At 42.3% G+C, this 26,555-nt stretch overlaps 1 protein-coding gene across 3 annotated transcripts; it reads left to right on the top strand.

The window, feature by feature from the left end:
* On the top strand, nucleotides 1-26,485 carry rbbp5 (retinoblastoma binding protein 5). Of its 3 annotated transcripts, none has more exons than XM_043716484.1 (14): nucleotides 1-93; nucleotides 1,164-1,336; nucleotides 4,488-4,628; nucleotides 6,333-6,495; nucleotides 7,390-7,499; nucleotides 10,089-10,208; nucleotides 11,176-11,329; nucleotides 11,590-11,661; nucleotides 12,685-12,802; nucleotides 17,501-17,570; nucleotides 18,905-19,010; nucleotides 20,384-20,507; nucleotides 21,519-21,596; nucleotides 23,046-26,485. In XM_043716484.1, the coding sequence occupies exons 2-14, from the start codon at nucleotides 1,194-1,196 to the stop codon at nucleotides 23,072-23,074; spliced, it is 1,428 nt and encodes a 475-aa protein (XP_043572419.1). In that variant the 5' UTR covers nucleotides 1-93; nucleotides 1,164-1,193; the 3' UTR covers nucleotides 23,075-26,485. The 3 variants fall into 3 exon arrangements, with proteins under 3 accessions (XP_043572419.1, XP_043572418.1, XP_043572417.1); XM_043716483.1 differs by having other exon boundaries at nucleotides 21,519-21,702; nucleotides 23,041-26,485; XM_043716482.1 differs by having other exon boundaries at nucleotides 21,519-21,707.
* The last annotated feature ends 70 nt before the right edge of the window (nucleotides 26,486-26,555 follow it).

Genomic DNA, 26,555 nt, shown 5'->3' with positions numbered 1-26,555 from the left:
CTTCAATGAGGCTACATCGTTCTCAAGACCTAGTGTCTAAATTGATGTTTCCATTTCTTTTAAACAGAGTCCTTTGGACAGAACTACCCAGAGGTAGGTTTGAAAACATTTTGTGTCGAACTGCACATTTGTAAAGTTGCTTGTCCCTGATCCTGTTGCTGAAATTCACATCATTGGTTTTGTTATGTCTGGTTTTGAGTATTCTAATATTCTCCTGGCTAGCGTTCCAACCAACAGTCTCTGTGTCTTTCTATGTATCTTGGCTCTCAAAAAAAAAAATTTCACTAACTAAAATTAGCTGCCAATTTGGCAGAGTTTCAGTTTTATAATTCCGATCTGTGTTTGTTAAATCCCACTGTTACCTTGCCCCTCACCCCTCACTAACTGTCAGAGAAAGTGAGGGCTGCAGATGCTGGAGATCAGAGCTGAAAATGTGTTGCTGGAAAAGCGGTCAGGCAGCATCCAAGGAACAGGAGAATCGACATTTCGGGCATAAGTCCTTCTTCAGGAATCCTTTTCCAGCAACACATTTTCACCTCACTAACTGTCAAACATTCTTCAACCCATTGAGGACTCTGCTTTCCTCCAATTCTGGGATTATGTGCAACCCCAATTTCCTCTGCACCTCAGCTAGTGGCTTTATTTTTAGTTGCCTCAGCCTGAAACCAGAGTTTCCCAAAATGGAGATTAGGATCCTGAGCATGGTTATGAGCTGAAATTTCAGGGTCCTGAGCTCTGAGGTGGCAATGGCCTCTGGGGGTTCTAATCGAGTTATAACAGTGGTACTGCTTCTGTACCAGGGCTCTGTTCTCACAGAGTCCTCCCACTAAAACCACTCTGCTGGTTCCTGCTGAGGGGTGTCTCAATTTTCAAATCTTGAATGGGATCACAGTGGGACAAGATTTGTGAAGTGCTGCCTTAAGCTATGAAATTGCCTCACTATACCTTTAACCTCTGCCCTTTCTTTTTAAAGTGCTCCTCAAACCTGACTCTTTGATTAAGCTATTATTCATCAGTCCTAATAATTATAATGGCTTACTGTCAGTACTCTTTTGAATTACCTTGTGATGGATTTACTGTATTAAAGGAGCTATGTGAATGCAAATTGTTGTCTATAATGCAACCCTGTTCTTCTCTGGATGTGACGTAGTTTATTTTTGCAGGAGGCGGATGGAACTCTGGACTGTATCAGCATGGCCCTCACCTGTACCTTTAACAGGTGGGGTACCTTGCTTGCTGTGGGGTGTAACGACGGTCGCATTGTCATTTGGGACTTCCTGACGAGGGGTATTGCCAAAATCATCAGCGCACACATCCATCCAGTTTGTTCATTATGGTAATTGATGAGCCTGTATGTGTGTTTGTGGATGTGTACTTGTATGTCTACATTTTAAAAATCAAAACACATTTTGCAAGCTCTTCACCTCTTCACCTGAGGTACAGCTACACAGATGCTAGCCATTATGTTCTCAGGTAGCCGCTAAACCCTGAGTGTGGGGGAGGGGCCAGCTGGCCTCAGTTCACATGTTCCAACAAGGTTAAGAGTCCATTTTTCATTCTGTAGTAACAGGTCTGTCAGCGAAGTTTTCATGCTCCTGTACCTTTGGCTGAGACAGTTTGACTTTATACAAACTAGGGACCAAACTTGGAAACTTTTGGTTTCTGATTCTGCTGAACGTCAGCTTTTCCCACTATCGTCCACTCTGGGCTTCATCAAGGAATAGTGTACGTCTCTGCTGTTGCTGGTGAGGTGGAAATAGGTATTAACGCTTTGAGATTGAAAGAATACCATGTCAGTAAGCTGGTAACTAGCCATTGATGACAGAGCATTGTACCCTGCTTGAGTTTAGTGTTTTGCAGATGGTTGTAACATCTGTGTGGCCCCTCAGCGTTCACTGGTTGTGAGCCCAGAAAGAAAGATGGAATGTTGGAAATTTGAAAGAGAAATTGAAAATTTGGGAAATGCAAAGCAAGTCTAAGTTTTCTCCTTCAGCTGCTAAAGTTTCAGAGATCTGACCAGAAGTGAGCTACAGCTGAATCTTTCTCATTAACAGTGTTGTATTGCCGGTCTTCTTACCTGTCTCAAACTTCCTGATGCAGTCTCCCATCAAATCTACTCTTAAGAACATAGAGGTTTCTTGTGGCACAATAATGGTGTCGCTAAATCTGGGTTTAAATCCCAACTCTACCAGAGGCGTGAAATAACATATCTGAACAGATTGGTTACATATATCTGCTCTTGAGAAGCAAGCATCCAGTGGTTCTTTGAAGTTAGCAACCTAATCATTGCAAACACTTGTCCCCTAATAGGGGAGGATTTTATTTCAAGACCTGTTCTAAGTTGACTTTTAATTCATTTGAATAATTTCATTCGGATGGCTTGCTCTAATATTCCGTAATCACCTAACTGCATCATTAAATACTTCCCATATTCTGTAAGATGTCTGTTCCTTCCTCTGGACTTGAAGTGGAACCTTCAATAGCCTGTTTTGAAACTCATCACTGTTTTTACATTCAGGACATTCTTCTGTTTTTTGCACATTTACTGATACACATCTGTCCCAGTGTGAAATGTCAGAATTGCATGTATTCAAAGTGGAGCCTAACAAATGCATTACTGAACATGCTGAGCTCTCCACACTCAAACTACACAATCCAGCTCACCGAACAACTGCGTGTTCTTCTGTAAATCTTCTTGTATAAAGTCTGATAGAACTAATAGGTCTTTTATCAGTCCCTTTCAAACTTCTTTATTGTAATTCTTTTGTCAATGTCTTTGCTCATTCATTCTTCATAAAACACAATGTTCTGAACTTGTCAGTGTTTAGATTTCATTTGTCTTTGTTTTCCCACTTCAATGACTAATCTAAATCATCCGATAAAGCCTGAATTACTTTTTCTGGCGCTACTGCAATCCAAAATTAATGTACTCTGCCCCAGCTGGAGCTTACAATTGCTTTTTGCATCCGTCATTTTACATAGGCAAAAAGAAGCAGGTATTCAAATACTGATTCATGAGGTTGTTGCTTAGAATCACCAGCCTCCTTAGTGCCCTCCTCTATGTCCTGAATGCAAACTCTCCTCTTTTCAAATACCAGTTTCTTAATAGTGCAGTGCATCATAAATTTTATAGGTTCAAACAGCATGGACACAGGCCCATCAGCCCAACTTGTTCAAGCTGACCAGGTTTTCTAAACTGAACTGGTTCTGTTTTGCCTGCATTTGGCCCATTTATCTGGAAACCTTTCCTATTCATTTACCTGTTCAAATATTTTTTAAATGCTGTAATCGTACCCACCTCTACCACTTCCTCAGGCAGCTCATTCCATATGCACACCACCCTTAAATATTTTATTTGACGTGACAAGTTTGGAATTGATTAAAGACTTCAATTTTTTCTCTATTTTGTTGATGCTGAAAGAGCCCCCCCGTCCCACCCCATTCTTTTTCCCTCATCTGATTTTTGTTCTTCAGTTGCTGCTGTTTATACTCCCAGATTATTTTGAGAGTAACTGCACTTCTCTCTTTCACCCAGAAGGTGGAAGTGCAGTACCACTGTTCCAGTTCTCCTTCCTCTGTTTTAAATTTCAGTTCCAACTGGTAAATATTCCAAGAGTTTGTGTCTGTAATGGTGAATCATATTTATTCACAACATTTTTACTTGATTTTGTTTTTAACTGCAGATTTGGTGCACATGTGCCTTTAGTCATGCCACCCATTATGTTTTATCTCTTTGGGTCCATTTCTTTCGCTTTTACTGGGAAGAGTTGCATATGGCTCTATTCATTCATACACTAACAGCCTTGACCTTTTCATTTTAGCTGGCAGACAGTTGATTTTGATTTCTGTGTGTTTCAGTATTCCCTGTTGTGGCTACAATTGCTGAGGATGCAATGGCATGCATTAAGTTAGAAAGAAAAAGCATACCTTATGAAAACTATCAATGTATTTACACTGCACGGTGGCGCAGTGGTTAGTACTGCTGCCTCACAGCGCCAGAGACCCGGGTTCAATTCCCGACTCAGGCGACTGACTGTGTGGAGTTTGCACATTCTCCCCGTGTCTGCGTGGGTTTCCTCCGGGTGCTCCGGTTTCCTCCCACAGTCACAAAGATGTGTGGGTTAGGTGAATTGGCCATGCTAAATTGCCCGTAGTGTTAGGTTAAAGGGGGTAAATGTAGGGGTATGGGTGGGTTGTGCTTCGGCGGGTCGGTGTGGACTTGTTGGGCCGAAGGGCCTGTTTCCACACTGTAAGTAATCTAACCTCTAACATGTTACATAATTTACACCAACTTGACTTGAAAATATGTTGTTGCTCGTTCACCGTTGCTGAGTCAAATTCTCTCCTTTATAGCCCCCTATGTTATCCTACAACAAACACAGCAGTTTCAGAAGCTGCCACCACTTTCTCAAATGCATTGAGTGATGTTCACATCCTGTGGAGATTGCATTTTTAAAAAATAATCACATTTTCCTCATGTTTTACAGTTGGAGTCGCGATGGGCATAAACTAGTCAGTGCGTCAACCGATAACATTGTGTCGCTGTGGGATGTTCTGTCTGGAGATTGTGACCAGAGGTTCCGATTTCCCTCACCAGTTCTCAAAGTGCAGTTCCATCCCAGAGATCAGTAAGTGTTCCAAGAGTTTGCGTAGATTTACAATTAAATTTCCAGGAATGCAGCAAATTTAAAATCTTTAGTCCACTTGGGGCTATGAAAGTTAAGTTGAATGAAACATTTTTCTAACTTTTCTGTTTACGCTCCTCTCTGAACTTTGAAAGCTTAGGAATTTTAAAGACATGTTTCCAAATGTAACATGGGTTTAGGCAAATGCAACCCAGTTTTGGGTGGGTGTGAGATACCTGTCCCTAATTTTGCATGTAAAATAATGAGTGTGGTTAATCCATAGGGTGGCAGTTGTGGGAAATATCCACTTAGAATGTCAGGCACTGCTTTGTTGGCTTTGAGTTACTCTGTTTGTACAGATTGTTGACATTTTAACACTCATTAACTTCTCATGTTTAGTATTTGCATCAGAACATCTGCCATCCAAAATCTTAACAGGGAACATAAATTATACAGAGTCAGTGGTTTCTTTCTTTTTTCCCCTTGCACAAATGAAAGGGAAGTTTACTTCCTGATTCTGCAGTACACTATCCTTTCGTGGATGACATAAAGCAGGAACCCAAGTCATTGCAGTTCTGAATCTGCTGCTGCCTCGCAAAGAGCTTCTCAGCCTCTGTCCAGCTTCTCCAACAGCGTTGGAAACTTGTTGCCAGGAGTCACAGAATCCAAATTCTAGTTGCTGCGGGTCAAAAGCAAAGTAGTGCAAATACTCTGTAAGTCTAGAATTTAACTAAATTGGGTTTAATAACAACGATATAGCCAGTAGAGGAAAGGAAATCTGCCATCTTTCCTGGTCTTGCCTACATATGACTCCAGGCTCATAGCAATATGGTGAACTCTGACTGCCTTCTGGGCAATTAGGGATGGGCAATAAATGCTGGTCTAGCCTGAGATGCCCTCATTCCATGAAAAAAAAATTGAAGTCTGAAGTAAATGTAGTGAATGCTAGAAATACTCACCAGGTCTGGCAGCATCTGTGAAGAGAAACCACTCTGGTATCATTTGAATGCCCTTTGATCAGAACAATGTGAGGTTAAAGCTTCAACAATTTACTACCAAGTCCAGAGATTAGGCTAAAGCGGTAGAGGAAGGAACAAAGAGGGAAGTCTGTGATAAGGTGAAGAGTGGAAGCTATTAAATGACAAAGGCGAAATGTGGATGCAATGGGACAAGAAACAGATGATGGTCCAGAGATGATGTGATATTTTCTAAGCAACACCCCTGGACAGGTGGGAATTGAGCGCAGCCCTTCTTGCTGAGAGGTGGTGACACTAATACTGCATCACAACAGAACTCAGAGGAGGGGTGACGGTTTTTTCTAATCAGCCTGTTCAGGGATGTAATTACCCACTTCTGAAGTAGGTGAGACTTATACCCGGGCCTCTCAGTTCAGGGGTCGGGACACTGCCACTGCACCCCAAGAGGACCCAGAGAAGAGAAGTGAATGGTAACGGGCTCAATAAAGTGGGAGTGGTAGTTATGATCCTAAGTTGCTAACTGGTCATTTGGAGTGCTATTTCTCTATAACAATCTGTTACACCAGTGATGCAAGTACAATATAATGTTGCACTTAATAAAGCTGTGTGGGAGAAAGAAACCACCTACTTGGCTTTTCCGTTCTGATCATTGGTTAGTTCAGTTTACTAATGAAGGACAAGCCCTTAAATGGATATTTGTAACTGATTTGAACCTGCATTGTATCCACAGGAACAGGGTCCTTGTCTGCCCAATGAAATGTGCTCCAGTGTTATTAACTCTCTCTGACTCTAAGCACGTGGTTCTACCTGTAGATGATGATTCAGATCTTAATGTTGTGGCATCGTTTGACCGACGAGGAGAATATATTTACACAGGGAATGCCAAGGGAAAGGTGAGCATTACAGGAAAATCTCTTTTGTTCCTTTGCTCCAATTTTCTAGTTGTATCACTGGTAGATCAAATGTATCAATTCTGAATCATGAATCTATTTAATTGATTCATTTATTTACAGTCTATTTCTGTGCAATCTCACGTGGTAAAGCACTTTGGAGCTAATGTCCGAAAGATCCAGTGCTTTGTCAAAACTGGCTGTATCTATTGATCTACATTGCTCTTCAGACCATTAAAGATTGATAAATCTCCCACTGCTGAGCCTTTACCCTCCCCCTAGTGGCTGGAATACAGATCCACAGATGATGGAAGTCCTCCATTGACTTGCCCCAGCATCATCCTGCTTTGGTGAAGTCAAAGGATGAATAGTGACTGCTTGTCAACCAATACAGAAAGGAGTAGAAGAGAGGGAAAGAAAGTTTGTGCCTTTCCAACACTGACGGTGAGGTTTGGAAGTCCTGGATGCTTTTTGTTCAATTAATTTCCCTGGCCCACAGACACTGAGTCGAGCTGTAATGCCCCTTAGTGGTGTCTTTGACTAAATCAGCATTGCGTGAAGATCAAACGCAGGACACTTATTGCTCTAAGCTTCTGATCCCATAAACTTGCTCCATTGTTATTGAGGATATTAACGTTTATGGTGTCTCCTCCTCCTGAAGAGAAACACATTGATGTTTGTGTTTAAATGTTTTTTCATTTGAACAGAATTTTCTGTTTTTTGGATTTGTGATTGGCTAACATGCCTCACGTTTGTAATGTTTCTGTATATCAATAGTCAGTGGCAGGGAGAGCTAAGATCCTACCATTTAGGGCACGTGTTGACCCCTGTGACATTACTCAATTCTTGTTTTTCTTATTTTTGTTGATAATGTTAAAATGCGCCTTGTATTTTCAGATCTTGGTTCTAAAGACTGATTCACAAGATCTGGTAGCTTCATTCAGAGTCACAACAGGCACTAGTAACACCACCGCGATTAAATCTATCGAATTTGCGAGGAAAGGGAGGTGAGTTTTTATTGATTCACACATTTTTCAGGGAGTTTAGAATGAGCTGTTTTCACTCAGTGGTATGAGTCTGAATCAGTGAGTGATCAGAATGGGTATTGCGCCACTTGTGTTGCTTTGCAGAGTTCTCAGATTTGTATTTTTATTTCCTCTCTTTAGTTCTCTCTTTTTTTCTCTCTCACTCTCACTCTCACTCTCACTCTCACTCTCACTCTCACCCTCTCCCATCCCACCCTGACCACCACCACCTAATTGCTCTTTAGAAGGTGGTGGTGATGACTTGCCTTTTTGAACCACTGCCCTGCATGGGTAGATATACCTGCAGTACTGCTGAGGGGAGAATTCTATGATATTGACCAAGCAACAGGAAGGGCTACACAGTTTTAAGTAGGTTAATGTTTGGTTTGAAGGGATACATCCACATGGTAGGGTCCCATGTATTTGTTGCTTTTGTCCTTCTAGTTGTTAGATGTTACAGGTTTGAAAAATGCTGTCTGAGATGTATTGGCGAGTTGCTTCAGTGCATCTTTTGCTTGGCACATGCAGCCACCCTGTACACTTGGTTTTTTATTCATTGTTGAGACATGGAGCCTGCATTATTGCCCATCCCTGTTTCTTATTGAGTAGGTGGTCTTTGCGGAAGTGAATTTTGAAGATGGTGCTTATGCTGCTCCTCAGGCAGGCTACTCGTCATAGATGATGCTGAGTTTCTCAAGTTGGACTCTTTCAGGCCAGTGGAGTGTATTCTATTACACTGCTGACTTGTGCCTTGTAAATGGTGGACGGGCTTTGAGGAATCAGGAGATGCGTTACTCTCTGCAAGATGCCTAACCTGTGATCAGTACTTGTAGCCACAATACTTATTTGGCTTGTTAAGTTCAAGTTTCTGACCCAATGGTAAGCTCCCAGAATGTTAACAGTGAGAGATTCCATGATGATAGTGCCATTGAATGTCAAGGAATGATGGTTCAATTTGCTCTTGTTGGAGATGGTCATTGCCTGGCAGTTATGTGGCAATAATGTTACTTGCCATTTATCAGCCCAAGCTTGAGTGTTGTCCAAATCTTGCTGCATTTGGATACAGACTGCTTCTGTATCTGAGGAGTGGTAAATAGTGCTGAACATTGTGCAATCTTCAACGAATATTCCCACCTCTGGTCTCATGATGGAGGGTAAAGCAGCTGACGTTGGTTGAGCTGAGAACACTTGCTCTGAGGAACTACTGCAGAGGTGTCTAGGATCTGAGGTGATTGATCTCCAACAACCACAAATATCTTCCTGTGTGTTTGGAATGACTCCAAACAGCAGAGGGCTTTCCCCTCGGTTCCCTCAGACTCCGGTTTTGATAGGGCTCCTTGATGCCCCATTTGATTAATTACTACCTGCATTTTGAGGACAGTCACTCTCACTTTTTCTCTGAAGTCCATATTTGGACCAGGTTGTAATGCAGTCACTGAGATAGAGGGTAGAAAATCTTCCATGATGTGAACATTTGGGAATAATTGTGACTTGCACTTAGTGCAACAATCGATGGATGAGTAACCTGAACAGTAGGTTAATTTTTCAGTGTCAAAAACACCAAAGACACTGTCTTACACAATGGTCTAAATATATCTTTTTCAATAGCTCTTATTGACATTTTCTATCGGACTACTACTTGGTATTCAGAGTTGCTATTCTTCCCCTCACTGACTCCGTTATTATTGATGTGGTGTCATTCCCTCCTTCATTTCTATTTTTAGGGTTCTCTTCAGTAGAGAGGGAACCTGTGATTGGAGAACTGAAGCACTGAGCATGGGAGAGACAAGAATCTATGATTTGGAGAAGCAGCTCCTCACAGATTCTTTCTCCCACACATCGGTCGGATGCTTTTCTTTCATTGGTCACACCTCATGACTGGATATTCCGGGCTTTATTCGGCAGAGGGTGGTATTTGTATGGACTTAGCTGTCAGAAGAAGTGGTGGAGGCCGGTACAATTACAATATTTAAAAGGCATCTGGATGGGTATGTGAACTTGGAGGGTTTAGAGGGATATGGGCCAAATGCTGGCAAATGGGGACTAGATTAATTTAGGCTGTTGGGTTAGCATGGATGAGTTGGACCGAAAGGTCTGATTCCATGCTGTGTGACCCTATGATTCTTTGAAGGTTGAGTTTTTCCAATTCCTTGCTTATTTTGAACCTTGTTCTTGCTCCACACTTCCAAATGTTCGGTCGTTTTGTTTTATTTTAAAATGCAGAAATTTTTAAAAGGAAGTTTATTTTGCATTTAAGTATTAAAAATTATATTTCTCTTTGGGCTATCAAAGAGAGTAAACCTGATCTAGCATTTACTCAAGCTTTCAAAGTATTCAGTTTGCTGCTTTAAAAACTTCCTCTTCTCTTCTGACTTAAAGCCTCATGAAACAAGTGAGAGACATCATCTTTGACCTTTTTCACCTTAAACACCCCTTGCCAGCGAACAATCATTAGATGCATCTCACTGCATTTTGTATCTATGCTAGCAAGCGCCACCTATTTACTTTCACTCTGCCTGAATGTGGCAGTGGGTACTTCTTCGCTAAACTATTCTCCCTGTGTCTCGATAGCTGTTTTCTAATAAACACAGCAGACAGAATCATTCGAGTGTATGACGGTCGGGAGATTTTGACATGTGGGCGAGATGGGGAGCCTGAACCAATGCAGAAGCTGCAGGACTTGGTGAACAGGTCAGTATTTGAATAAACTACTACTTTTAAAATTATGTTTTCCTGGAATGTATGTGCTTTTGGCAAGATCAGCATTTGTTGATCATCCCCAATTATCCTTGGAAAGATTGCTGGCTATTTCAGAGGGCAGTTAAAAATCTGAAGTCACATGTAGGCTAAAGTAGATGGTGACAACAGATTTCCTTTCCTGAAAGATATTATTTTTATGACAATTGACAAGTGTTTGCATGGTCATCATTACTGAGACTCGCTTTCAATTCTAAATTTATTAATTGAATTTAAATTTCACCAGCAGCTACAGTGGGGTTTAAACCAGTTTCAGCAGGTACTTAACTGGACCTCTGGATAACATCTCCACTGCACCACTACCTAGTTAGAAACTGTAACAACGTCATAATAGTGGTACAGACATAGCAGTTAGCGGGATCATCAGTGGTTATGTTGCTCTTGGCCTGAGCATTGTCACAATGCTGAGGCTGAGGAGAATGACTGGAATCTCTCAAGGTGCCAGATCACCAGTTAATGGTTAATTTAATAGATTGTGAATTCACCAAAAAAAAGGGAGAATGATTGAATAAGGGATACGGGGAGAGTGCGGGTCAGTGGCGTTGAAATGCCCATCAGCCATGTTTGAATGGCGGAGTGGACTCGATGGGCTGAATGGCCTTACTTCCACTCCTATTTCTTATGGTCTTATTGTCACTAATGGCTTTTTATTGAAAAGAATTATAGTCAGATATCCCACTTTACAAAGCTATTTCTTTTGCCGATGTTTAATTATGGAAAAGCACAGAGATAATCCTGATTTAATTCACTGGATTAAAGCTTCTCATTTGTGGAAATCAGAAGGCATTTGTTCAGTGAGCGTGGCTGAGTTGCCTTTAACATGTTTACCGGGAATGAATGATTCTTTCTGTTTTTTTTGTTTTTTTTTAATCTATGACCTAATACTTTGTCTCAACCTCAGGACTCCCTGGAAGAAATGTTGTTTCTCTGGTGACGGGGAGTACATCTGCGCTGGATCAGCACGGCAGCACGCGCTCTACATGTGGGAGAAAAGCATCGGAAACTTGGTGAAGATTCTTCATGGCACCCGAGGAGAGCTGTTGTTGGATGTAGCAGTAAGTGACCATTTGTGGCTAATTAGTTTTAATCACTGGCAGACTCTAATTTACTGAGTTTTTCTGATTCTAGTTGAGTGACCCTAGGCTTTCTTCAAGGTCACTGAAATAGGAGTAAGCCATGTCTCTTTCTCCACCATTCAGTGTAGATCATTACTGATCTTCAATCTCAACTCTACTTTCCTGCCAAATCCCTTGTTATACTTAAGACGCAAGATTAACTTTCTTTCTTTCTTTCTCTTTTAAAATTTCTGTTTTAGTGGCACCCTGTCCGACCGATCATAGCCTCGATATCCAGTGGAGTCGTGTCTATTTGGGCTCAGAACCAAGTGGTAAGTCCCAGGGTTGACTTTGTCTCTAAGGCAAGGCTCCTGAATCTGAATAACAATCGCCAGATGACAGATGCCCACACCAAAGTAACTATTCCTGAAAGCTGGCATAGTGTGTATCAGATTAAATTCTAGATCGTTCTAGATTTGGTGCCTAGACACACACTCCTATCTGTGGCACAGTCATTGGAAAGAGATATAAAAGCGTATCCCATGGTTACAAAACCCCAGCATGGAGTGAAAGAAACAGCTATGTGAATCTTTTGAGCGGATATGTTAAAATATGAATAAATATATTTAATGTGTGGTCCTATCACGGCTCTGGTTGGCTCACCTCGTGGTACTTTTCTTTCTTTGGCTAGTTAATTTGGAAAGCAGTTTAATACCAGCTGTTGGCCAAATCCAGTCGGTATGGAGCGACTGAAATGTGAGATTTTAGTGGCGATGACATGGCCTCTGATTCTTGTTATATTCTGTTCCAGTGAGCAGTGAAAAATTATTTTTACAGCTAAGTAAACTTCTAACTTTACAGCCTTCCCATTGGTTGGCTGTCTCTGTACAGCTGAGAAAGGAAATGTCTGAGCCAGTGTCTATAATCTGAGAGAGGCCTCCCCTTATACAGAGCTCCTGTATTCTTGGTCACAGTTTAATTTGAAAAAGGAGGATGGAGGGGTGAGGTGTGGTGTGGTTAGGAGGAAGGTAGATTCTTTGAAGTATGTTTCTGCTGGAAAACTAATTCTGGTCTGTAGACTTCATCTCTGTCTCGCACTGTGACCAGTGAAAGTGGTTTGAATGGAAATAGGACCATGCTTTATGGAAGTGAATCATGAAAAAAATGGGGTGAATCAGTCCTACAGTTAAAAGACTGGCATGATCAGGTCTGAAACACATACTTCATTTTCCACTTTCCTCCTATTTTTTTCCCAGCTATGTAGATGTTTTGCTCTTGGAGATTTTGTTTCAGGTTTGAATGTCTGGAATTCCAAACGCAGCCTGTTTGACTGAACGTGGTTACATTTCTCTTAGGAAAACTGGAGTGCATTCGCTCCAGACTTCAAAGAGTTAGACGAGAATGTTGAATACGAAGAGAGAGAATCTGAGTTTGATATTGAAGATGAAGATAAGAGCGAGCCTGAACAGACTGGTAAGAATGAAAACTGGAGTGTGTGTGCAGCTCTCTGGGCACCCCACTTGAAAGATGTGAACACATTAGAGAGGTTGTGGAAGAGGTCTATGAAACTTGGTTCTGGAATGACAAACTTCAGTAATGAAGATAAACTAGAGAAGCTGTTACTGTCCTCTTCAGAAGGGAGAAGCCCATTTGATAGAAGCTCTCAAAATCATGAGACGTCTGGACAAAATAAACAGTGAGAATTTGTAACTGTTTGTAAAAGGAGTCTGATGAGCGGGCACATGTTTGAAGTAATTGCAATATATGAAAAAAGTGTTTTCACACAGTATGTGTGAAAGTACTGTCTAGAACTCTGATGGAGGCAGGTTCAACAAGGCAATCAGAAGGGTATTGTTTCTGTTCAAGTAACTTTCTAATATTGTAGGTTATGGGGTAAAGGAAGAAAGATGACAGTTAGTCATAATACTCATTCTGAGAGTGCATGGGCTAAATGGCTTCCTTTTACACGATAACAATTGGTTCTAATTTCGTATTACTGACTGTACTTCAGACCCAGCTAGAAACTGTAGCAATTTGGCACCTGTTCCCTTGGTGGCTCCTTAGTAAACTGATCAATACATCTCAGCAGTTCTGGCTACAACTGTGGAGAGAGAAACGGAGTTTTGTGTTTTCAAGCTCAGTAACTCAACTTTGCCGGACTTGCTGAGTTTCTGCAGCATTTTCTGTTTTTATTTCAGATTTATATCACCTGTATTTTGATGTTTGAACAACCAATTTATCTGTTTGTCCATCATTAGTCTTCAGGATTGCATACATTGACTTCTCAAAAGTGTGAGGCAACTACTGCTGGTGTTGCCAATATATTCAGCAGTGTTCAAAGCAACAATTGGTCATGGTGATCTCTGTCGTGGTATGACGTGGAGATTGCCACCCCTTTGATGTTTAAAACAAACACGCAGAGAGGAGCATCTCACCTCATAATCTGATAAAGAAATGTGACAAGGAGTATTACATACTTCCCACACCCCACCCCTCCAATCTCTTATAAAGGACTAGTTAAATGAAATGAAATCCTTTCACTCACTTTACAATTAACAAGTAATAATTTATTTATCCAACTCTAACAGTGAACAAATTAACAGAATTCCTAACAAGCTGAACAGTTACTCCCTAACCATACATATTCTCTAACTGAGCTAAATTCTGTTGGTATGCTGTTTCAATAACTTAGATCCCACTCACGTAGCTCTAAGTAATAAGAACAATAAATTCAAGCTTGTCTCTCAAAGTTCACACAGAATGGTCTTCCTGAACTTTCTCGAGAGTGTGGTGCTGGGAAAACACAGCAGGTCAGGCAGCATCCGAGGAGCAGAAGAATTGAGGATTGTGGGCCAAGGCTGAGAGACCAATGGGAGGGGTGTGGGGTTGGGGAGAAGGTAGCTGAGAAAGCGATAGGTGGGAGTAGGTGATATTTCAGAGGGGGGTATGACGGATAGGTCTGAAAGTTGGTGCTGAGTTGGCAGCTTGGGACTGGTATAATGTGAGGGGAGGTGAAATGAGGAAGCTGTTGAAATCCAACTTGATCCTGTGTGGTTGCAGGTACCTAAGGTGGGATATGAGGCGCTCCTCCTCCAGGCGTCGGGTGGGAACTGTTTAGTGGTGAAGAAGACCCAGGACCTGCATGTCCTTGATGGATTGGGAGGGGGAGTTGAAGTGTTCAGCCACGGGGCAGTGGGTTTTCTGGGTGCGGATGCCCCAGTGATGTTCTATGAAACAATCCACAAGAAGGCGTCCTGTCTCCCAGATGTAGAGCAGACCACACCGGGTGCAACGGATGCAGTAGATGACATTGGGAGAGGTACAGGTAAATTTCCGACCGATGGTCTTTGAAGGTGGCGGAGGATGTTGCGATGTATGCAAAGGTTGGTGGAGTGGAAGGTCAGGACCGGGGAGGGTTCTGTCCTTATTGTATTGGGAGGAGTGGGGTTCAAGGGCGGTGGTGAGTGAAGTGGAGGAGATTCGTTGGAGGGCATTGTCAACCACATGGGAAGGAAGTTGTGATCATGGAAGTAGGAAACCATCTGGGGCTTTCTAAGGTGGAATTGATCATCCTGGAATTGGTCATCCTCAATTGACCAATTGAGAATAAGAGATGGCGTTTTTACAGGAGGTACGGTGGGAGGAGGTGTAGTCTAAGTAGCTGTGAGAGTCGGTGGGCTTGTAATAGATGTCTGTGGTTAGTCGATCGCCGGAGACAGAGATGGAGAGGTCCAGGAAGGGGAGCGAGGTGTTTGAGATGGTCCAAGTGAATTTGAGGTCGGGGTGGAAGGCGTTGGTAAAGTTGGTGAACTGTGCAACCTCCTCGTGGGAGCACGAGGCGGCGCCGATGCAGTTATCGATGTAGTGGAGGATCAGGTGGGGAGTGATACCGGTGTAACTGCAGAAGATGGACTGTTCCACGTATCTGACAAACAGGCAGGCAGAGCTGAGTCCCATGTGGGTGCCCATGGCTACCCCTTTGGTTTGGAGGAAATGGGAGGATTGGAAGGAGAAGTTGTTGAGGGTGAGGACCAGTTTAGCCAGGCGGATAAGAGTGTTAGTGGAAGGGTACTGGTTGGGACGGCATGAGAGGAAGAAACGGAGGGCTTGGAGACCTTCGTCGTGGCGGATTGATTAGATTAGATTAGATTAGATTAGATTACAGTGTGGAAACAGGCCCTTCGGCCCAACAAGTCCACACCGACCCGCCGAAGCGAAACCCGCCCATACCCCTACATGATGTGTACAGGGACTGGATGTCCATGGTGAAGATGAGGCGTTGGAGATCGGGAAAATGAAAATCTTGGAGGAGGTGAAGGGCCTGGGTGGTGTCACAAATGTAGGTGGGGAGTTCCTGAAGTAAGGGGGGGCAGGACAGTATTGAGGGAGTTGGAGCCTGGCTTCAGTGGTGTAGAGGTCGGTGCGCCACTCTACTACTGCCCTTTCCCTTGTCCGCTGGTTTGATGGTGAAGTTGGGGTTGGAGCGAAGGAAGTGGAGGGCTGCGCATTGTGAGGTCAGGAGGTTGGAGGGGGGGAGGGGGTTGGACAGGTTGAGGCGGTCGATATCACAGCAACAGTTTGAAATAAAGAGATCGAGGGCAGGTAACAGGCCGGTACGGGCTGTCCAGGTGAATGGGATGTGTTGGAGTCGGGAGAAGGGGTCCTCAGTGGATGGGCGGGTGTCCTGGTTGTAAAAGTAAGCCCAGAGGCGGAAGCAGCAGAAGAAACGTTAAAGGTCGCAGCATGTGTTGAACTCATGAATCTGGGAGCGTAAAGGGATAAAGGTGAGGCCTTTACTGAGGACTAAACGTTCATCCTTAGTGAGGGGGAGGTCTGAGGGAATGGTGAACACACGGCAGGAATGGGAGTTAGGACCTAGAGTGGGGCTGAAGCTGGAGGTGGGTGCGGAGACAGTTGCTTGAGTGGGTGTGATTATAGGGTCCAGAGTGACGTCACCAATGGAAGTGACACTCACGGAGGGGGTAGGGAGTGGAGCTTATAGCTATGTCCACAGGAACGGCAGTGACGTCACAAGCAACGCAGGCGGCATTTCGGTTTGGTTCTCGGTGGGTGACGTCACTGGTGGTGGAAGTGACATCAGCAGTCGAGGTTTCCGTGTCTAGGTGAGTGGTGTCCTTCGGGGCGGAAGTGGCTATCACATTAGCAACTCCCACTTCCTCCGAACCAAAGGAATAGCCATGACCCACGCCGTGCAGACATTTAATTTGTTTATAACCGGGGTAGTTCGAGGTTGTCAACACCGTCAGATTTAAATTTAATTGGTCCTTAGTCTCGCAGTAGCTTTTAAATTGAATTGGCTGAATTTAAACTGTTGTCTGGCAAAAATGCTGTTTGGGTCTGCTCACTGAACAGCTTTTTAATACAGTTTGTCAATTTGAGCACCTGCAGCTGCTGCCCACAGACATTCATTGTTAAATCTCTAAGAACCAAAAAGAACGCCAGCTTTTAAAGGGATGGCACAATACTTTCCCCCATTTTACAACTTTACCATTTTTGCACACCAACTTCATGACAATAAAAATATGGATTCCTCTGAGAATTGTTTTTTTAAGAACAGAGCATATGAACAGTCTTTTGGCTGACCATGTCTATGTCTATCATGATACCATTCTAAGCAAATCTCTTCTGCCTGTGCGTGGTCTGTGTCCTGCTATTCCGACCTGTTCGTGTATCTGTCTGAATGCCCTTTAAACTTTGCTAACGTATCTGCTTCCACCAGCTCCCCTTGCAGGCACCTACCACCCTCTGTTTAAAAAAAATCCTTGCACATTTCCTTTAAACTTTTCTGCTCTCACCTTAAATGTCCCCTAAAATGTGACATTTCCATACAAGGTGAAAGAGTCCAACTATCCACACCTCTCATAATTTTATGTCCTTCTATCAGGTTGTCTCAGTTTCTGACTTTCTTCTAAGACTAACTACAATCTTAATAAACTTCACTAAAGACCACTTTAAGTTCTCAATTTTTATTCAGACTATAATAGTTATTTGGATCATACTGTTTTAGCTGTGAAGGGTGTTGCTTCCATCATGGGTACATAGTGCTACCATATTAGGAAGTTGTCCCAGCCATCTTATACATGTAAACTAAAGTGTACACCTTTGTATTGTTATCAAACTTTGATCAATTTATGTTTGAAAATCCTTTAGGTGGCGATGCGGCAGAGGATGAAGAGGTTGATGTCACATCTGTCGATCCTATTGCTGCTTTTTGTAGCAGGTAGATCACCACAACTGAATATATGTTGTTTCTTGGTGAGATGCATCAACTTAGATTTCAAGCTAGGGAATTTCTTTGGGGTGCTGCATTTTGTTGTCAGGAACGTTGCAGAAACCAAGGTTTTTAATTTCCTGTTGCCCTCTACGTCTCGATATATTGATTGGAATTATTCTTTTGGTTCATTCTTTAAATGATCCATCGTTGCCATGGTGGTGTTTGTTGCCCATCACTGCTTTAACCCACTGCAGTCCATGTGGTGAAGGTGCTTTCCTGTATTTCTTGGAGCTCTGGGATGTTTACATTGGGCAGTAATCTTCAGCAGACAAGTAAAGTGAATGCTCCTCCAGTACACATGTACTGTGTGGTCAGTAATGGCTGGTACGTTCTCATATTCTTGGGTGCACCCTGTGATTGCGCACCACACTTGAAAATGTGAATTCATGACTTCATAAAATAGGACCAGAAGAGTCTTAATTTCAGGTCATTGGGTATCAGTCAGAGAATTAACTGCATTGGGCTAGAGTGGGAGAATGATCAGGGGATATTGCTTGGGGTGGTTATGAACTTGCATGCTGCATTGGGCTTGGGTACCAGGTCTTCCATCATCTACTTGTCTCCTGACACTTTAGTGTAGATTGGTGACTTTTGTTGCTGGTTGAATATTTCCTCAGCAAGAGTGATGTTTTCATGTTCATGTCACTGGACTAGTAATCCACGTAGCCAGGATAACACTCTGAGAACATGGGCTTAAACCCCACTTTGGCAGATGGTGAAATCTAAATTCAATAAATAAAATCTGGAATGAAGATTAGTGACCATGACAACTATCATCAATTATCATAAAGATCCTTGCCTTTAGGGAAGGAAATCTGCTGTCCTTATGTGGTCTGGTCTACGTTTGACTCCAGACCTACAGCAGCACGGCTTACTCTTAACTGCCCTCTGCAATAGATGAGTGAGCCACTTAGTCCAAGAGCAATTGGGAATGAGGAACAAATATTTGTCTTGCTAGTGACTCCCACGTTCCATGAACGATAAAAAGCTCATTCAGTGAGCTTATAAAATGTTATGTTTATCTTCAGCCTTTTCTACGGAGTCTTGATCTGCAGTTAACATACGTGGCCTCAGATTCGAATGCAGGGTTATTGCTTAAGCGATAGCGTCAATTACTGTTCTGCTCTCTGTAAGAGACCATTTCTTTTCCAACCATTTGTCTTCGCTGCACGTACTGTGGAAGTACAGCTTGAGAGAACTGCTTTCATATCCTTTGAATAGAGAAGCTAATAGTTGGGGGTAATGTATGTGGTTTCATGCCTTGCATTGTTTTCACCCAGTGATGAAGAGTTTGAAGACTGCAAAGCTCTCCTCTACCTCCCAATATCTCCAGAAGTGGAGGATCCTGAAGAGAATCCCTATGGACCACCTCCTGAAGCAGTGCAGGTGAGATTGCAAATAACACTGTAACCCAGTGTTGCTGATGAGCAGTAACATGACGGATCATTTAGCAGTTTAATTTGACATTAACTTCACTTGTATTTGGAGGGGCTGGGAGTTTGAAACACAAGCAGATCAGTCAAAATCTTAGTGCAAGCCTGAGGGGCCGAGTGGCCTACAGCTTTCCCTGACTCATATGTTCGTGCGAATGAGTGTTACTAACAATGCATTAGAATTGATAATATTTTGGGATTCTCTATCTGAGTGCTTTGAGACATGTAATTGCAGCAAACCTGGAAAAACAGGTATCTGTGGAACCCAGAGCACTTCTCCACTGTCGGGCTTTCCTCACTTTGTGTCTGAGTCTTGGTAGCATCTCTGTTGTCATTGTGTAATCCTGCTACTAGGATGGTAGAAGGTGAACTAGATGGGTCTTGTTCTCTTTTCCCAGTCTAGAAATCCCAGTACTAGGGATTCAAAACTGAAAACTACTGTTTGTCCATCAGGCCACTGCTGAAGATATGTTTAATAATATGTTTTTTTGTGTAAGTGTCCTACTGTTTTGTTTCTTCCAACAGTTTTGTATCTAACTTTAATTTCTGTCAATTTTATAGGTTCATGCTAATTAATCTTGCTGACCTATGTACTCCCCATTCCCTCCCCACCGAAAACCACAATAGTCCAGACATCAGGTGCAAGGTTAAAGCAGGCCTGGCCTATCCCCTCGGCTGGATGTAAATGAATGATGCATTCCACAGAATACCCAGGTCGATACCCACCTCTCAACCAGCACCTAGCATGTACAAACTGATTATTTTCACATTGGTGTTGGTGAGACCTTGATGTGTGAGGGTTAGCTGCCACAATTTCCATTTTATAAAAGTGAGTAAACTCCCAAAATCTACTTGATTGGCTGCATAAAAGTTAGTCTTTCTTTAAAGCGTTTTGTTTGTACATATATTCTGATTACCCTGTTCAGAGATGTTATTGTACACCTCTGGAGCATGTGGGACTTGAACTGAGCCTCTGCTCAGAGGTAGGGGCACCACCACTCACCCACAAGAGCCCTTTAATCTTTATTTAGTGCCTTTAATGCGAATGTATTAAAATATCTTAAGGCAGCTCGCAGTGGCATAATTAAGGGAAAAAACACATTCAAAGTTTATGAATAGCAAATGGATCAATGGAATATTTCATCTCTGAATGACAGAGCATCAGGATGATGGTGATGCTTGATCAAGTGTTGAGTTTGTGCTGCAGTATGGTGTTCACTCAACAGAGGGGCTTCACTTCCTTTGTAGTTGAGATTAGTCAGAGAGTGAGGGAAATTATTCTCTGTTTTGAGATTTTTTTTTTAATCGCTTCTATGTCTTGGACAGAACCCAGGAGCTGATGACCTGAACAATCCGGATAAGAAACGACAGGCGTCCACTGATGGGTCACAGCCGCCAAAGAAGAAACCCAAGATGACGACTATTGAGCTGCAAGGAGTTCCGTGTGATGGTACTTGTTACTTATTAAACCAGTTATCACAAGTATTTTACACTTTGTTTTGATAACTCTTTGCTTTAATAATTGCTCCTCAACCTCCTATTTGGATACATCATTTCAAAAGGAGGCAGAGAATTTCATTGGAATCTGGAGGAGGTTAAAATGTACTACCTTGGTGATATCTCATTAATGTCCAGATCATAGAAAGCAGTAATACTGTGGGAGATCTGTGGCTGTTTGAGTGACCTGTACTTGTACTGAATCTTACATTGGGCACAGCTTGGCTTGAAATCCTATTGCTTTGTGTTAGGGGATGGAAATGTGTAGCTTGGATGAGAGTTGATGAGATGAACGGTTGTTCCCATAAAGGGCTAAAAGCTTATCAAATCTAATGTAGAATCATAGAAACCCCTACTGTGCGGAAGACTCTGAAGAGCATCCCACCCGGACACTGTCCTGCAACCCCATATTTACTCTGGCTATTCCACCCAGCCTATACATCTTTGGGCTATGGGAGGAAACCCACACGGACACAGGGAGAATGTCAAACTCCACACCTTAGCCCAAGACTGGAATCAAACCCTGTGTCCCTGGCGCTGTGAGGCAGCAGTGCTAATCACTGAGCCATTATGCTGCCCAAATATATGTATGTAATATAGTATTATCATAATGAACTTTTATAGTTGTTCGGACCGCATTAGATAGTTGAAAGCTTCAATTTAAATGGAAAGTGAAGCAGCAAAAGGATGAGATCAGTTCACAAAATAGAATGCATAAAAGATTAGGATAGGCCAAAATTGTTACCAGAAAGCTTTATTGACCATACAGTCTTGTTAATGTTTAAACCTGTGCGCAGGTTATCAAAGCAAAGAGGAGTTACTGGGTAACTTAGGAGCAGAAATGCTTAATCCCCCTTTTCCCCTTCCAATTGTCTTCTGTCTCACTGGCTCAGAAGCTGTGGTCCAAAAGGCGATTGCTTCTGAGCTCAGCGACAGTAACCAGCCGGTTTATTTTCTCCTGCAGAAGTTCACCCGTTGCTGGGTGTGAAGGGCGATGGCAAGTCGAAGAAAAAGCAAGCAGGCCGGCCAAAAGGAACGAAAGGTAAAGAGAAAGATTTCATTAAGTCGAAAGCCTTCAAAGGGGACAGAGGTCAGCCTTTGGAAGGAGCAGTGAAGGGCAAGGAGCTAGCAGAGGTGGCTGAGCCACCCGCAGGTAAGGACCACGGTGGGAGCTCCTGCAGCTTACCTGATACCTGTGCTTTCTCCCGCCACCCCCGCTTCCTCCTCACCCTTCTGCTCCCTCTAGTTTCTGCTCCTGCTTTTGCATGCGGGGTTGCTGTTTAAGTGGATAGCAGTGTGTAGTGTTTGCAGCAATGAATCAAGCTGTTTGGCTTAATTAGTCCATGTGTGGAGCACACGGATCTCCAAATCTTTCCCGATCCTACTTCATTTCACCTGCACAATGTCGCTTTTTATTAATGTCATTCCCCCCCCATTTGCTTACGTAGTTTTCCTTGGCGAATCCATGCAATTTGTGTCAAGTATTTCCCTACCCATCAGGCCTATTGAAAGTTCTATCCGATTGATTCCACTACCCTGCTGTTTTATTATAGGTCTGTAACTTTTGGCTTCCAAAGTCTTCATGTTCTTCCTAAACTGTGGTGCTCAGAATTGAGTACAATACTCCAGCTGAGACCAAACTTGTGTTTTATATAGGTTTAGCATAATGTGCTTGCTTTATACTTTGTGCTTCTGTTTATAAATCATTGGGATTTTTTACTTATTTGCATATAGCAGTGGTTTTCAAACATGTTGTGGGGAATGCCTTCAAAATATCATCATACTCCTGGGAATCTTTGGTTTCAAAACATGAGTGAAAATGCCACACAATTAATCATGTCCAAATTTTGGAGACCAACAAGCAATGCAGCGTGTTCAATGTTGAACAATGTAGCTTAATCATAGTATTGGAAAACGTACTGAAATCAAACAATGTTCTGTCAGAGTGCACCTTTTAAGAGCTGTGTCCAATTCAGGCCACCAAGAAATATTAAGACAGTGTAAAAGAGTCACAAGACTGGAGTCGGATTTATGGATTATGAGAACTGGGAGATGGAATTTTGGACATTCCAAGGGAATTGTTCTGTTACTGCTTGGAACTGCAAGGTCAAAATGTTAAAGAAGAAAATGGTCGATTTGCTATTTAAGAATAAACGCGAGACTTTGGAAAGTAATGTCCCCTCCTTTTTGATACAGTTTCACTTTCAAGATTGAGATGCGTTAATTTGCTCACTCACCTCTTGCTCCCTCTCTAGAGTGTTTCACCAGCACCTCTATACTAATCAAGGCCTTGTGTACCCCTGTTTGAAAACCGTTGTTATGTTAAGATTGGTATTATAAATCAGCAGTTTATTTTTGTATCATTCCTGCTGGGGCTGAAATTAGCCAAAGGGACATACATCTTGAGAATTTGGTTTCATGTTTCCTGTCCATTACCTTGAGATACTTCAATTTTTATTCTCTGTCTCTCTCTCTCTCTCTGGGTTTTCAGGAGGAGGTGTTATTTCTGACCTGCTGTAAGCATGGCTGATGATGATTTTTCATCATCATTGACGTTATTGAGCTACCTTCATACTTCTTAGTGTGATGCAGCACCTGGGAAGAGAATGACTGTCGGCCACTCTGTTGGCCAAAGAGAAAAGGAACCTTCATGAACCGTCGGGATGGATAGGCCCTTCATCCCTCCTCGAACTATGGGCGTTGAAACATCAGTCAGCTGAAGATCTCTTACAGTTCACCAGGAAAACTGATGTGTAATTTCTGTCTTCACATGTCATACAGTGAATATATTACTATTTATGTGGAACCATAACAAGCAAAGCACTCAAGGCTGAGCAGGTGAACAAAACTATCATCCTCCAGTTTTGCTTTTGTAGTAGTTATTGATGGGTATCTCTTTCATGTCCTGGGAGGTCACAGGACTGACATGTCAGGTGCACTGTAAAGTTTCATATAATCCGGTTCCAGAGACACACAACCTCCCTCTCTATCACGTATTTTTCTTTTTAAAGAAAAACTATTTGTGGTAATCTTGAGAGATCTGGGTGCTTGTATATCTTTTGTACTGGTTTGTTGTATAACTAGCTGGCGGTGAATGGCTAAATATTGTAGATTTAACTTTTTTGTTATTCCTTTGTTTATGAAGTGGACTGATAATCCTGTTGTGGGCTATAACTAATGCCTCTATTGAAGTGAAGGTTGGCAGTTGCTTTTTTCTTACTTTTCCCTTCCCTTGATCTTCCAAAGTGTAGCACTTCCACGCAGCAGTTGTACATCTTCACAATCTGTACCAACTGGCTGGATCTAATTATTGTGCTGTCGCAAATCCCTATCCCTTCTCCTGTTGAGGAACCTTAGGGATCTGAATTTCCCCAGGCTTTCTGCTGGTGCAGGAGGCTGGTAGAAGATTCCTATCTGGTTATGCTTCCGGTCTAAGTGAGGACCTGGCATTTGAGTGGGCAGTCAGTACACCAACTGGGGGGGAATTGGACTGGCATCTCAAAGGATACCAACCAGTGGAGTCATTGCCAGGCCCAGCTGCTGATCGGTTCCTGAACTTGGAGATTCATCTCTCGAATGGTTTGAAGTGAATCTTTCGACCTCTTAGTTCAACCCCTGCAGCCCCAGAGCCCTGTCCAGCAGCACTGAGATCGGATATTATGGAGGCATCGGATAGATGAGTCCCCAAAATAGGCCCGTTCTGGGAAGGGCTTCTCTCACTGATCTTAAAAATTGTAGACCAGTCAGGTCAGGAGAGCGATGTCAGAGTTACAGCTGGAATAGCTGTCAGTGCTCAAATAGAAGTGCTCAATCTGTTTATGATTACTGGTGCTCCCATGTGGACAGGGCAAGACAATTCACATAAAGTAGAGATTCCAGGAGATGAGGGTGAAGAGGATAACTTTGTTGGCCACCTTCAATTTAATTTGTTTATTATCTGAAATAAGCCTCTCCATCAATTAACTGTTTTAACTAACTCTTATTTGTTCACTTTCACAACTAATGAAGTCCTGTTTTAATATTCAGTGACATTATGGACGAATTCTGAAGGCTTAGTCAGCTAGTGAATGGTTACGGTTGTGTCAATGGAAGAAACTTCTTGTCTCTACTCTATACACACACACACAATCCAAAGATGTCTTCTCACATGCACGCATGTGCATAGACACGTGCACACCTAACCTTTACCCCATATGTGCATAATCAAAACCCACGCTCCCTAAAATGTGAATGTCCCTGTGCACCTGAAATGTCTATCACCTGGTAATGAATACCAAAGTCTAACCCCATGCATACAATGGGAGGGCCCATTAAATGGAAAAATCCAAAGCTCCCACCCAAGCAGATAAATTACACCTTGATTTGAAGTTTCATGATTATTTTCCAGTCAATCTAGTGTCTCGATGTTTTCTAACTGTTACACAAGTGCTCCCCCAGCCCCACCACCTCCTGCCCAAGTTTCCTTGTTTCACTTTTTTCTTTCTGTAATACTGATGGTCAATTGGAGCAGCTTGGCTCGTTGTAAAAAGTAGTATTTACAGCTGCACATGCGAAATACTGCACATGGTGACATATATGTTACACCTCAGCTTTGAGTCCCTGAGTCCCAAGAAAATTCTGAATGAAAGTATGAACCATTGACAAATTATGATACAGAAAAAAAGTATATTGTTGTCTGTGTGGCACAGGATTCTGTAACATGATAAATACTTCTAAAATCGATAAGGTTCTCTTATCTACATTGAGCTGAGCAAGGAATGAACTGTGGTTTTATTTCTGTAGTGCATTGTCCTCATAATCCTGCTGCAAAATTTCAGTCCTCCAATTCCAGTGGCTACTGTGATATAACCTCTGTTCAATATTGACTGACTACCGTTGCCAAGGAACAAATAGATCAAATTTATTCATCATTGACTTTTTCTTTTAAAGTAAAAAAGAGATACAATTGAACACATGCCCTTTAATTCAAATATAATTAATAATGTGGTATTTGCCACACAGAAATGAGCCCATTTGGCCCAGCAGGTGCATTACTGGGGTTTATGGTTTGCAGAAACCTCCCTCCACCCTTTTCTCAAAAATCTTTTACTGTTTTCTCTTTTGTGTGTTTATCTAGATTCCCTAGCACCTGTGCAGTTAGTCTCAGCTACTCTTTTAGAGTATTCTCACATCATTGTGCTACCCTTATTTCTGTAAAACTGCTTTAATGAGGGGGGGGAGGGTGATGGGTCTAGAGCAAAGGATTAGTAGATTACAGCTCTTTGGGTTCTTCCTGCTACATAGCAGTAAATACATTAAATGATATCTTGCAATTTTCAATGTGACAATCCATTTGTTTGCAGTTTTTATGGTTTTAAATGGTCCCTCTTTTGAGTCTGGGTGTTTCTGTTTGACCCAGGAGGGAGTTTGACAATGAGGTGATGATATGAGGAGAGAAGAGAATAAGATGTTTGTGGAAAGAAACCAGGACAGTGAAGACTATTGGATGTCCGTTGTGTTTAATTATGACTCCTTCAGAGAAGGGGAAGCGAGAGTTTCACATTTGTTCTTAAACGACCATTCCGAAGTTGGACAATTTGCCTTCTCCTGGAGCACTGTAATCTGACCCTGCTGGCGCTGGTGAAAAACTCCTTCCGCGTTTGACTGGTCGTATTAATAACAGATAGCTGTTATTGTTAAACCACCTCTTCCACTTGGGGGTCGGTTGTTTTGCAATGATCACTTTTTTAATGTTGATAGGACAAATACTTGTTAAATCCTCTACTGCATTTAAATTGGCCAGATTTCAAACACAAGAAATGTTCAGATGACTCAAGTGTATTGAGATGACCCAATATTTGGTTGTACAGAACATAAATGCAAGGATGGTTTGAGCAACTGTGTATACATTTTCTTAATTTCTGTAAATAATAAACATTAACCTGGTTTTAATTCTGTTGGTGTTTTTTGTTTAATTAGAAGGGGTACTCTCATCTGTAACTTCATTGGCTGGATTATGAGC

Source organism: Chiloscyllium plagiosum, chromosome 26 (assembly GCF_004010195.1).
Source record: "Chiloscyllium plagiosum isolate BGI_BamShark_2017 chromosome 26, ASM401019v2, whole genome shotgun sequence".
In the NCBI taxonomy this organism is placed as follows: Eukaryota; Metazoa; Chordata; class Chondrichthyes; order Orectolobiformes; family Hemiscylliidae; genus Chiloscyllium; species Chiloscyllium plagiosum.
Note: the sequence above shows the minus strand (reverse complement) of the source record. Positions and strands in the feature narration are given on the sequence as shown.

Bases quoted from the DNA above. Each gene is read 5' to 3' on its own strand.
- rbbp5 (XM_043716483.1), top strand. From the start codon at position 1,194: ATGGCCCTCACCTGTACCTTTAACAGGTGGGGTACCTTGCTTGCTGTG. The intron at 7,500-10,088 runs GTGAGTTTTTAT...GTGTCTCGATAG, and splicing joins GAATTTGCGAGGAAAGGGAG to CTGTTTTCTAATAAACACAG. The intron at 12,803-17,500 runs GTAAGAATGAAA...AAAATCCTTTAG, and splicing joins GAGCGAGCCTGAACAGACTG to GTGGCGATGCGGCAGAGGAT.